General features: G+C 39.6%; 1 protein-coding gene across 7 annotated transcripts in view; it reads left to right on the top strand.

Moving 5' to 3' along the window:
• Positions 1–12017, top strand: part of IKZF4 (IKAROS family zinc finger 4) — a 36166-nt gene extending 24149 nt beyond the window's left edge. For 4 of the 7 annotated variants that reach the window (XM_073663719.1, XM_073663720.1, XM_073663721.1 and 1 more), the window contains exons 7-8: positions 4191–4322; positions 7084–12017. In XM_073663719.1, coding sequence (XP_073519820.1) covers positions 4191–4322; positions 7084–7787 — 836 coding nt within the window. In that variant the 3' untranslated portion in view covers positions 7788–12017. The remainder of the gene's footprint in view (positions 1–4190; positions 4323–7083) is intronic. The other 3 variants (XM_073663724.1, XM_073663722.1, XM_073663723.1) reach the window with 1 other exon arrangement.
• Positions 12018–14066: the final 2049 nt, after the last annotated feature.

A 14066-nucleotide genomic window follows, 5' to 3' on the forward strand; every position in this document is an offset into this window, starting at 1 on the left:
GATGTCTATCAGCGGCTTTCTCATAGAGTACACCGGCGCTTCTGTGTATGGGAGATGGCTGAGACAGCTGTCGGCCGAACAATGCTTCTAATGTGTATGACCGGCTTAAGTGTAGGCCCTCTAACCAAGTGTCTCCTTGATAGAGCCAGGCTTAACTCAATCACATCATTATCAACAAAGCAATTACTTCAGTCTTGGCCTAGTCAGGGCCCTGATATTAATCCTATAGTGATTCCCAAATGAACCTACAGCTGAAGTGTAATGTAAATTTCACTACAAAAGCAGTCAATTTTGTATTACTTAGTGCAGCACAATGGATATCACACATACATTGAAACTCATTGCATTCAGAAAATTTTCTGAGGTCCAGTAGAAAAATATTTTATATATATATATATATATATATATATATATATATATATATATATATATATATATATATATATACATATATATATACACACACCTACATATATATGTATATATATATATATTACACACGTTTAAGTATTTAATATGCTCCGTGAAATTTGGAATCCAGTCATTCCAGTTCAGATCAGCAGAATGGCAGCGCTAGTCTTGAGAACAGAGATAATTTTTAATAAGAAGTGAAACGCAACGTTACCTGTATTTACAAGCTCTACGCAATTTCAACCACTATTGAACATCAGACAACCCGTTTAAATGTCATTGCACCATTATTTACAGAAATGTTATAGTTTATTAAATTATTATTTTTTTATTTACATGATGTTTGTAGCAGGAGAACAAAGCCAAGTTTCACAGCAAATAAACCTAGAAAAACTTTTTCCAAAACAAGTTGTCTGTAAATGTTCATGGTCAGTAATGCCAACAATATGCATTCACCAGCACATCAAATACATTTGTTTATGTGGACAACAAGGCAATTTTTTATACACCATTTTAATACATTAAAGGGAATCTGTCAGCAGGATCCCCCTCCTCCCAAAAAAATTAAATATAAATAAATATATATTTATATGTGGATGTAACTCTTTCAAAGACGAGTCCAGAACTACCTTTTATATGGCCAGTCCGTTCCTCCATTACTGAGAAATCAGCATTTAAATTCATATGCAAATGAGGCTGAATGACTATGGTATATCTGAAGCCTATGTCACTCCAGCTCTATTCCCCGGAGTGACAGACTTCAGATGTACAGCCTCATTTGCATATCAGTTCAAACGCTGATGGAGGTACGGACTGACCAAACAAAGATATTGCTGGACTTGTCTTTGAAAGAGCTACATGCTCATATAAATAGTTTGGTGGGTGAAATCCTGCGGACAGATTCCCTTTAAGCACTCTGTGTATTATTTATTTGAAGATTACAGAAGATGTGACAAGGCTGTTATTGATTTTTTGGCTTTACTCATTCTGTATACCTACAAAAGTTATGGATTTTCTGTTGGCAACATTATTTTCAACCTAGTATTTCTGCATCGTGAGCCATCAGATTTCCATAGTGAGAGAGTTCCTGGCAGTATTTTTTTTTTTTTAAACTCTTTTTATTGAAAAATCCCACAGGATAATGATTACAAGCAGATACTGTCATAATATAAGGTCAGGATAATCTAAACATTAACCATTCTCAGTTTAATACAATTTACATCAACGTTCTCAATAATCAGAGTAAACAGTAAGAAGAAAACAAATAGTTTGAAACATAAGCTTCATTGTGGAGCACTGCACTCTTTACTAAACCGGCCCATTCCTTATCAGAATTCAGTACATATATCAATTATAGTTGCAATAGAGGTACACTCTTACAGCCCATATATCATATATCATTTCCCATGCACTTAAAAGGGCATATATCAGGACTCATAACATGAGATTAGCAAAGTCATGGCACCAGGGAACAAGTGTGTTTAAGGGTGAATCACACCATCTTTTCCATATCCTTTGGAACTTCTGGGGACATCCCCTATTTCTATATACTATATTTTCATACGGTATTGTATCATTCACTAGTTTTTTTTCCATTGGTTGATAGTAGGAGACTTCCCTCCCATCCATCTTAGTGCTTTCGCTTTCCTGGCCATAAATATAACCTCCCGAAAGAATATCCGATCATAGTGTGTCCACATTTCCTCGTCGACAGCACCTAAGACCATAACTCTGGACTGCATTCAGTTGGTATCCCAATTATCCGTTCTAGTGTAGTTATCACTTCACCCCAATATTTGCATATTATCCCACAATTCCAAATAAGATGCCAGAAATCCGCTCCTGATTCCCCACATCTGTGGCATTCATGTCCCTGTCAGTATTTAGCTCTTATATCCTAGAGGGCAAGAAACAAATAAGACAAAATGCTCTTTCTATATATATATAAAATAAAAATAGGAGAGTTGGGATGTTCTTAAAGTTGTTATCTCGGACTTTTGTTTTTTTTTTTGGCTATGGGGCTAAGAAGTTACCCTAGGGTAGTTGCTAATCACCTGCTTGTTTTGTCCTGCGCCGATCTCTTCCGGCTCAGAGCTGCCATGGACCACTCTTCCTGGCAATTCTCCTGTTTCCAATGAAGTTACGTCTACAGAGTCCAGAATTCTGTCACGTGTCTGACAGACATCTGCCTAATTGCTGCAAGTGACCTGCATTACTACATATCCCAATAACAGAATATAGTCTGCCATGAAGACTGTATTCTGCTGGCAATATGTGCAGGGAGACTGTGGAAAAATCACATTATACAATATTCAAATTTCTTTTGGGTGTAAAACGAACCATAGTCACCCTGACCTTCTAATAAACAGTTGTTAATTAAGTTCCTTTAAAAGAATCCTTAAAGAGAAACTGGACGGCATTTTCATGGTGACAATCTGCCAGCAGCATGTTATAGAACAAGAAGAGCTGAGTAGATTGATGCATAGTTTTCAGTTTTGACAGCTATCTCTGTATGCACTGTTATACAAAAAAAAGCTGTCAGTCACTGATAGGACTGCCCACTGGACTGAAAAGCCCTGAAACAGAAGAGGTTTAAATCTTTTCTCACTAAACTATATAGCAAACCTCTTCGGTTTCAGGGCTTTTCAGTCCAGTGGGCAGTCCTATCAGTGACTGACAGCTTTTTTTTGTATAACAGTGCATACAGAGATAGCTGTCAGTCACTGATAGGCCTGCCCACTGGACCTAAAATCCCAGAAACAGCAGAGATTTAAATGATTAAATCACAGGTTATCCTGAATGTTTTACTAGAAAACTGTATATCAATCTACTTAGTTCCCCTCACCTTGCTGTATATGATGGTGCCTGCAGATTGGATGGCATTTTCATGGTGACAGGTTCCCTTTAAAGAAGACCTGGCAACATCCAAACCCCTTTTTGTTCAAAGACCATAAAAAATACCACCAAGTAAAAAGTCTCATAACTCTAACCACATGGTGGATTAAAAAAAAAAAACTTAAGGGAACATCAGGAATAAAATAAGAACAAAAACTGGCCACTTTAGCCCTGCTGACAGGACCCCTTTGACATTAAAAAAAATTAGTGGTAAGTTTTAGCCTGCAATTTTCATTCCTTCATTCATTTTCAGACCCCCGATACGCAGTTTCATATCTTTCTCTTGTGAGATTTTGTCTTCCAGTAATATAGGCTGGATGTGAGCTCTATCTGTCTAGACTGCTGCTGCCTTCACTAGCACAGCTTCAATTCGGCACCTATTTCCTCTTCATAGTTTTGCCTCCTTATCTATAGCGGCTTTTTTCTGCCCTCCATGAGACTGTCGGTTTCTTTCCTCCCTAGCCACATTGAAATTTGTGTACAACTGCTACCTCTGAAAGGGAGGGGAGAGCAGAGAACTGTCAGAAACAGGAGCTCTGACTGATTCATAACACTTTTGTAGAGCATTTGGCTGGATACAGGACTTGCAGACACTCAGCAGCAAAATGGTAGAACACTTTAAGAAACTTTCTACATTTTTTTTTTTTTTTTTAATTTTGCCTTTAGGAAGCAAAGGAACAATAAAAAATGCTGTGCAAAGGCATACAATACCTTTAAAGCTGCATAGTCTGGAGCTTTACAGCAATTCTGTTGCTCTGTAGCTCATATATTATCACATGCGTGTCCCAGGACCTATAGAAATCATTGCCTGTACCTGGGCAATTGATACATCACACTAGATAGCACCTACAATTGGCCCAATCTCTTCTCTCCTTTCCCTTCAGGTGAGGAGATACGAGACCTGGATCTGGGACCAGATGCCCTGATGCACCACTCCTCTGACCCGCCGTCTTTTATGGATCGGCTGGCGAGCAACCTCACAAAGCGCAAGCGCTCTACACCTCAGAAATTTGCGGGTAAGAGCACATGTAAATTGTGCAGGAGAGGACGCTGCTCACCATGGCTGACTTGCTATTGCCTTCTAGTGGCAAGTCATTTAGACAGCCAAAAAGAAAATCCCATCTGTTTTTCTGCTGTAGGCTGAGAAGCTGATTAGCATTGTGGTCTCGGTACTATGTCTTGTGACATTTCCAAAGCTTTATTTTACGTAGTAAATTTCACTTGAATGTTTTGTAAACTACAGTGAATCCTAAGGTGTGGTCTTTCATTGTGGCACCACTATGACATTCGTGTACCTTAATAACACCATACAGACAGGAGACGTCATGAAGACAATAAAATGACCAGTTAGGGAAAGAAGTTGAAACTTTCTGTATGTTTTTTTTTTTGTTTTTTTTACTATTTTAAGACCAGATCATGCACTAGCCAATCACTCATGAGACATTGTAAATGCACCTTAAATAAAGCCTCCAGAACTGCAACTGAGCATTTTCTATAATCTAATAACTCTGCTGATCATTAGCTTTGCAGAGCTCATACTGGTTTTACTACATCACTGAATCCCGACGTTGACTCAAACTTTACAGTTGTCTTTCCTACTTGTGTTCTTCGCTTGTTGTCCAGATCATCTCCGCTAGGCATTATGGACTAGTTCTGTCTAGGCTCGGGGGCTAGTTATACTGACTGCTTTATAGATCCCTATGAGAAACAAAAGCCAGAATTGGATTCAAAAGGAATTGGAAATCTAAAGGAAGGACTTATCTCCCTGGTGGATCAATGTCTGGCTTTGGCTCGGATTATTGCATCAATAACTGCAGTGGTGTTTTTTCTATTAAAAAAATAAGCATTTTGTAAAACTTTACGATTTCATGGTGACAAGCTATTTAGCTCCTAAGGCAGCAAATCATTTCACTGTGTCACATTTTCATCACCACCACTTCTGACTCTTGAGGTTTTACTTCTGCTGTTCCATGAATTGGTGCTTTTGCTCACTATTTCTTCTTTGTGAAGTCATAGACACTGACCAAGCTTTAAAGGGAATATGTCCGTAGGATCAATCCTCCTGAGCCATCTATATGGGCATGCTGGTCATAGGAAGTTGAATAAAATAGTACCCTGATATCTGCAATCTGATGTCTTATTCCAGAGAAGTCCACATTTTTCTTAATATGTAAATGAGCTGTTAAGATCTCTGGGCTGGACACAGATCCCACTGAGAATCTGCCTCCAGAGATTATTTTGAATTTAAGGCAGCGTTACTATGAGACATGTAATGACTGACCATTATAATCACACTCAACAGAACTGATCTTTTGTATCATGAAAAAAAACACATCTACAGCTGCAGTTATCCTCTCATAGTGCCGTCAGCTGTGCTGCAGAGCTGTGCCTGACTGCAACTAACACTTCTTCAGCTTCTAGCTCACCAGCAGCCAGTGTGGGGGAAGGGGCAATACAGCAGAGTTTTGTTTTGTTACCAGGGCTGTGGAGTCGGTAAGCCAAACCTCCGACTCCACGACTCCCTCATACATGGCTCATGTTTAAGTGATAGATTAATCTCAGCTAAAAGTCTAGACCATTGTTTCCCAAACTCCAGTCCTCACGGCCCCCACAGGTCACGTTTTCAGGATTTCCATAGTGTTGCACAGATGAGAGAATTCCTGATGCCTTGATGATTCTTCCATCACCTGTGTAACACTAAGGAGATCCTGAAAACGTGACCCGTGGGGACCATGAGGTCTGGAGTTTGGGAAACACTGCTCTAGACCCTTAGATCAGGAATACGACAGACATTTATAGGACATTTCACAACTTTCCCAAATTCTTATGAAAAAAATATTCCCCACAAACTGCATTGAACTACTGTACCCAATTTATTATATATTTTAGGAGTCGGAGTTGGTCCTTTTTATACCGATTCCACAGCCCTGCTTATTACAAACACATTGGCAGTTGTAGTTCTCTTCTCACAGAGCTGTCATCTCTGTTGTACTGTCTCTCTCCACATTGGCTGTGTGAAATGAAAGCTAAAGAAAAGTTAGTTGTAGTCAGACACAGAGCTGACAGAAGAGGAGAGCTGCAGCTGTTGTACTGTTAGGCCACGGCCCCACTATCAGTATTTGGTCAGTATTTTTACAGAATTGAGAATTGGTGACTTGTTTCTATTATACCTTTTCTCTGATTGTTCCTCACCTGGTTTTGGCTCCCACTCCTGAGAAAAAATACTGACTGAATACTGATAGTGGGGCCGTGGCCTTAGAGCAGACTGTGGATCATTACATGTCTCACACTGGTAAAGCCCCCATTCATTTAAAATAAGCTTTGAAGGCAGATTCTCAGGGGGATCTGTGTCCGGATCATAGGTCTTAACAGCTCATTTAAATATTAAGAGAAATGTGGATTTCTCTGGAATAAGACATCGGATCGCAGTTATCGAGGTATAATTTTATTCAACCTTCTATGACTTACTTAACCATATATTCGGCTTAGGAGGGGTGATCCTACTGACAGGTTCCCCAATGCCAATGTCATTAGATAATGTATACTATTGAGCCTTCAGGCTACTCACCAGGATATTTTGGGATGATATTAGATTGCTCTTCCAGAGATGATCGGCTGTCCATTTTCCTGACCCACGTTTCTCAAAATAGCAATATAACTTACAAACTCATACGACATAACAACCGAAATGTGTATTTGGCTGGTTTAAATGCGATTTATTTTCCTGCTCCCCTTTTGATAATGTATTTTATCCTATGTATTTTCTTGTCTTTTCAGGGGAGAAACAGGTGCGGCTTAGCCTTGCTGATCTTCCATATGACATGAACTCTAGTTTTGAGAAGGACATAGAGATGGTTCCTCACCACCCTCTTGACCCATCATATGGAAATCCATTAGCTTTTGTTGGAGGTCCAATGCGCTTGCCACCCACAAACTGCATCTCAGAAATAACTCCAGTCATTAGCTCAGTGTACACCCAGCTACAACCGATGTCAGGACGGCCAGACATGCCAGGAAACCGTGAAGCAGCAGAGGGCCATGAAGACATCCCAGATGTGACACAGATTCATTATAGAGGACGAACTGAGCATGGAGCTTCCCCTATAAATGGCTGCCAGGACTCAACCACGGACACCGAAAGCAATCATGAAGAGAGAGGCTCTCAAGCCACCAGCAGCCGGCAGAGCCCAGCTTATGCCAAAGAGGACCAGAGGCCACCTGAACCAGGTGTGGTAAATCCTTCCCGCTCTGGGCCTGGCACTGCCAAGGAAACCCTGCGGGTACTGGGAGAGGATGGTGAGCAAGTGAAGGTATTCAAGTGTGAGCACTGCCGTGTCCTCTTCCTGGACCACGTCATGTTCACTATCCACATGGGATGCCATGGCTTCAGAGACCCTTTTGAGTGCAATATATGTGGCTATCACAGTCAGGACCGGTACGAGTTCTCATCCCATATTGTAAGAGGAGAGCACAAAGTTTAATAATGGAGTAGGAGGAACTGAACTTGCCTCCCCTTCCCCTCTCTAACAGAGAAAAGCTCAGAGATGCGTCACACCATGAAGCTGGTGGATGGTCACCATCTGATTTTTCTAGATTCAAATCCTTTTACAAGGTTTTTTTTGGTGAGGAAAATGGGTGGAACCCAGAAATTTTAAGCACTTTTTTAAATGTTTCTTTTTTCTTGTTCATTTCATAATTTAATTTAGCACTACTGTAATTTGTGATTGGAGATGAAAAATTATGTTCTCCATGACCTACAAATGCAAATCTAGTGCTGGATGTGTCAGTGTGTGAAGATTTACGGACTGAAGCAGGAGTAGAAAACACTACTGGGGCTTGATGTTTTGGGAACAGAGATAACTTTGGCAAATGCACTTACAGCGCCTTGTTGCCTTTGGGGGGTATCCTTAGCATTGCCGGTGGTCAACACGAGTTAGTGGCATATAGTAACCAGCCAATACCTGCCGCCCGACGTATGAGCGAACTAAAACTCTTAGTAGCTGTTACAGGTATTGGGAGTTGTAGTTAAGGTCGCCTTTCATAGCTCTTGGTATTTCTTTATCCTAGCCTTGTCTTCTTATTTCAGAATCTGGTAAACTGAACGTCTTTGAAGACACAATGCTTCTCATGTTAATGGGCGAGTGTAGCACCTTAATAAGACTGTTTGATTATTGAAAATAATAGAAGTCATCCTCATCACCCCTTACAGAATGAAGTCCCCTTTTATTTTCTTTTTTCCTTCATTCTGCTTTTTTCCCTACTCTTTGCACTGACTGACTGGACTATTTTAAAAGGTTTTGAACAGATGAAAAGAAACAAATTTGCTATGAAATGTAAGTTGTCCAATCTTTGCGTTGTACCTTGTTCTTATTGTTAATCTTCCTGTATACTTTCCTTGTGTATTTATTTTGTCCCTTTCCTGCTAGTCTTGGCTGCAGTCTTGTATCGAGCAGAGCAAGGTTTAATGTTATGTTATGACCCCTATTGTATTCTTATGGTTTACTTTTTTTTGACCACCATGTTTGTAGGTAATTTGTTCTGTACCAGACTGTAACTCCCATGCACTTTCCTTTTTCTACTTTATGAACCCGGTTTGTTCTGCACATAATTATTCACATATATAAATTAATAACTTCAAGTAGTCCCTCACTTTAGACAAATGGAAGCCCGTGTAAAAAACAAAAAAAATTCTTACCCCATAAATATGTAATGTCATATGAGTGCAAAAACACAGTTTGCAGCTTACCTGCACCTAAGCAAGGCCACATTCGGATGGGACCTATATAATGAGGGGCAAGATGGAATTGAATTGCGTCAGGATAAATTAGGGAAATGTTTTGTCAAACAAAACCATGGCGGAAAGTTTTTCTGCTATAACCTGACAACATCCAATCACAATTTTGCCTCTTAAAGCTAAATTTCACCTGTACACAGGACTTCAGAACCTTTTGACCCCCTACACTCCCCCCAAAAAATAATAATTATAAAATGGCAATATTTTTGTTTAAAAGCAACATGTCACCTGATTCATGGTGCCCAAACAGCAGTCAGCATGAATTGGACATGTAAAAGGAAAAAGACCAGCTCACTCTTTCAAGGAACAATCGGCACAGAAGCCCGCGATTGACGCCACTGCTCAGCGCCCAGTGAATGCAGGATAAGAAAGAAGGATCCAGCTTCTCATCCAGGTATGTGTAAAACGGATTCCTTTATTACCAAAAAGTTAAAATCTGTGACAAAAAGAAAAACAAATGCACACCAATAATGTAAGGCGTGAGGGGGGACTCATCATCAGACGCGTTTCGAGCGCTACCTGCGCCCTTAAAACTTGGTTTGAAACAACATGTAGGTAGCGCTCGAAACGCATCTCCTTAAATTGTTGGTGTGCATTTGTTTTTCTTTTGTCACATTTTTTTGCTAATAAAGGAATCCGTTTTACATATACCTGGATCGGAAACTGGATCCTTCTTTCTTCTCCAGCATGAATTGGAGCCTGGCTTCACAATTGCAGTCAGGTATATATTTTTTCTCTGCAATGCTCCGTTGTTCAGAGAAAATATCCTTACCAGTGACTATATCCAGACATCAGAGATAAGCTCTTCCCAGCACCGTTGCCAGTGATTGACAGGTTTCTTCCTCGTGTGTACATAAGGGGGAGACCTATCAGTTGCCTGCAGCGGCCAGACCTTTAAGCTGTACTTTCTTTGAAACGCCTTAGTGTTTCACAGTAGAATATACCTGGCTGCAATCCTGCAGCCAAGCTCTGAGTTGTGCTGCCCACAATCAGGTGACAGGTTACTTTTCAGTAAAGAAAAAAGTGTTAAAAGGTCCTCGTTACAGAGTTCATTAGAGCGTTTCAGACTTTTTACAAAGTTTATAAAGCTAATAGAAAGTTTTCTCTGCAGCGTTCTGCTCCTATCCTACCTGCCCTGCAGAATCATCCGCTGACTAGTTTACAACAAATGGAAGTCTGCATTCTGCTAAATGATTTATAGGGCAAGTACTGAGATGTTCCCATTTCTCATCCCCTCCAGGTATTTACAGGAGGTGCTTTAGTAAGGCTATGTGGTGTTTTTTATTTGTTGTCCTCTTTATATTATTTTGGTTTGATAATGGCTCTAAAGGTGGAATTTCTATATAACCAATGAGACACCAACCTCCTTAGGGCCGAAACGGCCTGTGCTGGAACTATTTATCTTGTCCATGTATCAGGATATGTTTACGGTCTGCCATTGGCAAGGGATATGCTGCATAAAGTGTCTATCGGCCTGTCTGACAAGGTGTGCAAAACGGTTGTAGAAATACACAAGCACACAAGTATTTCACAGAAAGCTAGATTGCAGGATTTCAATTTGTATATTGCTTTTTTGAAAAATCTCCCACCACTACCAGGCAATCTATTTATGATCATATCGTATAAGTGCCTTCAGCACTCTGGCAATCTAGTTAGAGAACCATAGCACTGGCCAGTTATAAGAAATTAAGTTTTCTACTTAATTGATACACAGAAGAAACTCACTAAAACAGGACAGTATTGTATATTGTAGGGAGTTACCCTATAAAGGGAACCTGTCAGTAGATTTTTACATAGGGAAGTAGTGGTACCCCTGTGAAAGTGCATGTTCCCCAATAAAAATGATCCCTTGTTTGTTGAGAGCCGATATGCCAGTCATGAGAAATCTAGTGTAGAAGCCATATGCAAATCAGATGGAAGTGCACTGTGGGCGTGTCAGTGCAACTGGAAGAATCTGTCCAAGTGCACTGACATGCCCCCTGTGCGCTTCCATTTTTAGTTGCATATGGCGTCTATGCTAGATTTCTTCTGACTGGCACATCGGATCTCTGCAACTACGGTGTCATTTTTATTAGGGGATAAGCACCTTTATAACCACACCACTGCTGCCATATGCAAAAACGTGCTGACAGGTTCCCTTTTAAGCCACCCATCATTTGAGAATCTGTAATTATAACTCTGTTTCGGTTGTATAAGACTGTCCGTCTCTTTTTACATGACTCGTGTGTTTTATTATGTGAGATTTTTTTTTTGGGGGAGGGGTTGGGGGGTAATGCAGTGGTGTATTGAGCCTGGTGCCTGAAAAAGGAACAAAGCGAAGCCCTTAGATGAAATTTGCACTACACATTTTAAGAGTATTTCCCACTTTACAATTATTTCTTGTGACTTCCTACCTATAGTTTCTCTGTACTGCGCTACAGCGTCATGCAGTTGTTTTTATCCATCATTTGTTTAGTTTGCCACCTGGAACGTGTGTCTCAATAGCTTTAAAGTGTGTCCAGGTAACACTGGCTTCATACCGACATATGGTTTATGCATCAATGATCCGGAATCAGTAAAAAAAAAAAACGTTGTGAAATATAAAACTGTGTTTTAAAACCTTTTTGATTCTTCGTTAATGATTTCCTATTGGATCTGTCATCACGTACCATGGCTCAAACTAGTAAAAAATCTTGTATGGTTTGTCCTGCCGTTCTCTTTCGTATAACCTTCTTTCAATATGTTATGTAACTTGAGTCTTGTGTATTTTATACTTTCATACATGCTGTTACCGAATCTCCAGCAGCTAAGTGATCTCTATGGTGCAAACAACAAATCCCTCCCAAGAATAAATCCAATTCCTTTCACTGGGTTCATTCCCAGATTTAAAACCAAAGGATGTTTTTAAATGTTTTTAAATAAATCAAACAACACAGAACACTTCTGGAATAATCGTTTTTATCTCATGTAAATGGAAGTAAGTAGACCTGTATTTTTTTCCGCTCTTTAGTAACGATGTAAAATGACATTCCCATTATCTTCTAACATCCAGCGCAGTGCATGATATGTGGAAGGGAGAGTTCCCAATAGCAAAATGTAATTAGATTGCACTTCAGCTATTAAAGCGCACCTCTCATTACAAAAAGCATGTGGCTCGGACATACAGTAGTTTCCAGCCTGCATATGTGCTTGGTTTTCCTTGCCTGCTTTTTAATGGTGGAAACTGATGCGGTGTTCTGTGGTTTAATGCTGTACACAGTCACTCTAAGGGCTCATTCAGACCTCAGTTTTTCTCCTAAATGTGCTATTCGGGTTTTTCATGGATAGCACTTGTACCTATGATGGTCTATGGAGTGCATCAAATGTTCGATTATTTTATTTTTTTTTCCCCTCGAACTGAGTAATTCGCACAAAAGCACAGAGACTTGTCGAATATTGATCCAGGTGTTAGCTCAATCTCCTCAATGCAAGTCTATGGGTCCATGAAAAATTCACACAGTACTCGGATACCATCTGTGTGAAAACTCTGATCAAACTCTTAGGCTATGTTCACATGCGTTTTTGCTGCATTTTTTTCTGCAGGCAAAACCTGCTCTCTTGGCAGTAAAGTAGCTGCTTAAAAAAAAAAGGTTTTGCTGCATTTTTTGCAGCTTTTTTTGCTGTGTTTTTCATGCTGATACAGGTTAGTGCCTGTTGTTCCTGGGTTTTCTGCACCAAAAATGCAGCACAACCTGATACCTGTGTTTTTTGCACTTACTCATTGCTTTCTATCGGTGACTATGCAGTTTTCCAATTCAGACAGGAAAAAAAAAACAATGTGTGTGCATGAGATTTTTGAAATCTCATAGCTTTTGCTGGTACTGTAAAACGCAACTTTTAATTTGCATAAAAAAACGCAGCAAAAAACGCAACTTTTGAACACAGCCTTATGGTAAAAACCGACCAAACTCTGATAAAGCACACTGATGAAACTTTCACCTTTTTCTCCGTACAAGAAAAATCGGTGACGTCTGGCTAAGCCCTAAGCCAGTCTTGTTTCCCCACTTTTGCTATTACTCACCTGTTACAGAATGAAGAGAGCGAAGCAGCAGTTTTATTTCCCCCCTCCCCGTCTTCTGTATTTATTGCTGACCGATTTTAGGGTGTAAGAGTCTGTCAGCGAGGAATGGGAGACTGCAGTCTACTGGAGGGTAAGATACGCTTTAAGTTGAAGTGTAATTCTAATTTCAGACTATTTCACTATTTATAACTACATAAAAAGTGGAGAAAACATTGCAGATATTTAGCTTTATTGAGTTTGTGTTTTTTTTCTCTATTCATTTATCAAGCTTCTAACCAAAAAAATTCTCCTTGAAACAATTGTTTTAGTTTCATCCTCCTGTCACATATGTAATTCAGCAGGTTAGTAAAAAAAAGAAAAAAAAAAAAGTAACGATTAATTGTTGGTGCATTTATTAAACATTTCCTTTGCAAATTTCACACTGAAATCTGCTGCAAAATACAGTACAATGCATATGAATGGGCATCTGCTGCTGATCATACCCTAAGGCTATATTCACACAGAGTTTTTTGAGGCATCAAAAACACTTTTTCAAATGCAAACCACTTCAGGAAACCCTCCTTGTTTGTGAGGGTTTTTCTTTTCCCAAAGAGGTATGGAGTGAACTCCTTCAGGACCTGCTTCAAAAACAGAACATGCAGCTATTTTTTTTCTAGAAGTGGATTTTACATTGAAATTAATTTCAAACATTTTTGCGGAGTATTTTGGAGCAGATTTGTTCCCAAAAATGCCTTAAAAAAAAAAAACTCCATGTGGATTTAGCATAACACAGAGCTCCCTGATAACTGGAATCCATGTAAAGTCTGAATTTGGCTTCAGTCTTGGGTATATTTGCCCGCTTGCTAACTTTTTCTGTAGTTTTTAATAGTGGGAAGTTGTTGGAAAGTGACATTTTAATACTGTTTATATAGCAAAAAAATGTTGTTC

The sequence above is a fragment of the Phyllobates terribilis genome, unplaced genomic scaffold (genome assembly GCF_046119375.1).
Source record: "Phyllobates terribilis strain yellow unplaced genomic scaffold, ASM4611937v1 Scaffold_2__4_contigs__length_985480577, whole genome shotgun sequence".
In the NCBI taxonomy this organism is placed as follows: domain Eukaryota; kingdom Metazoa; phylum Chordata; class Amphibia; order Anura; family Dendrobatidae; genus Phyllobates; species Phyllobates terribilis.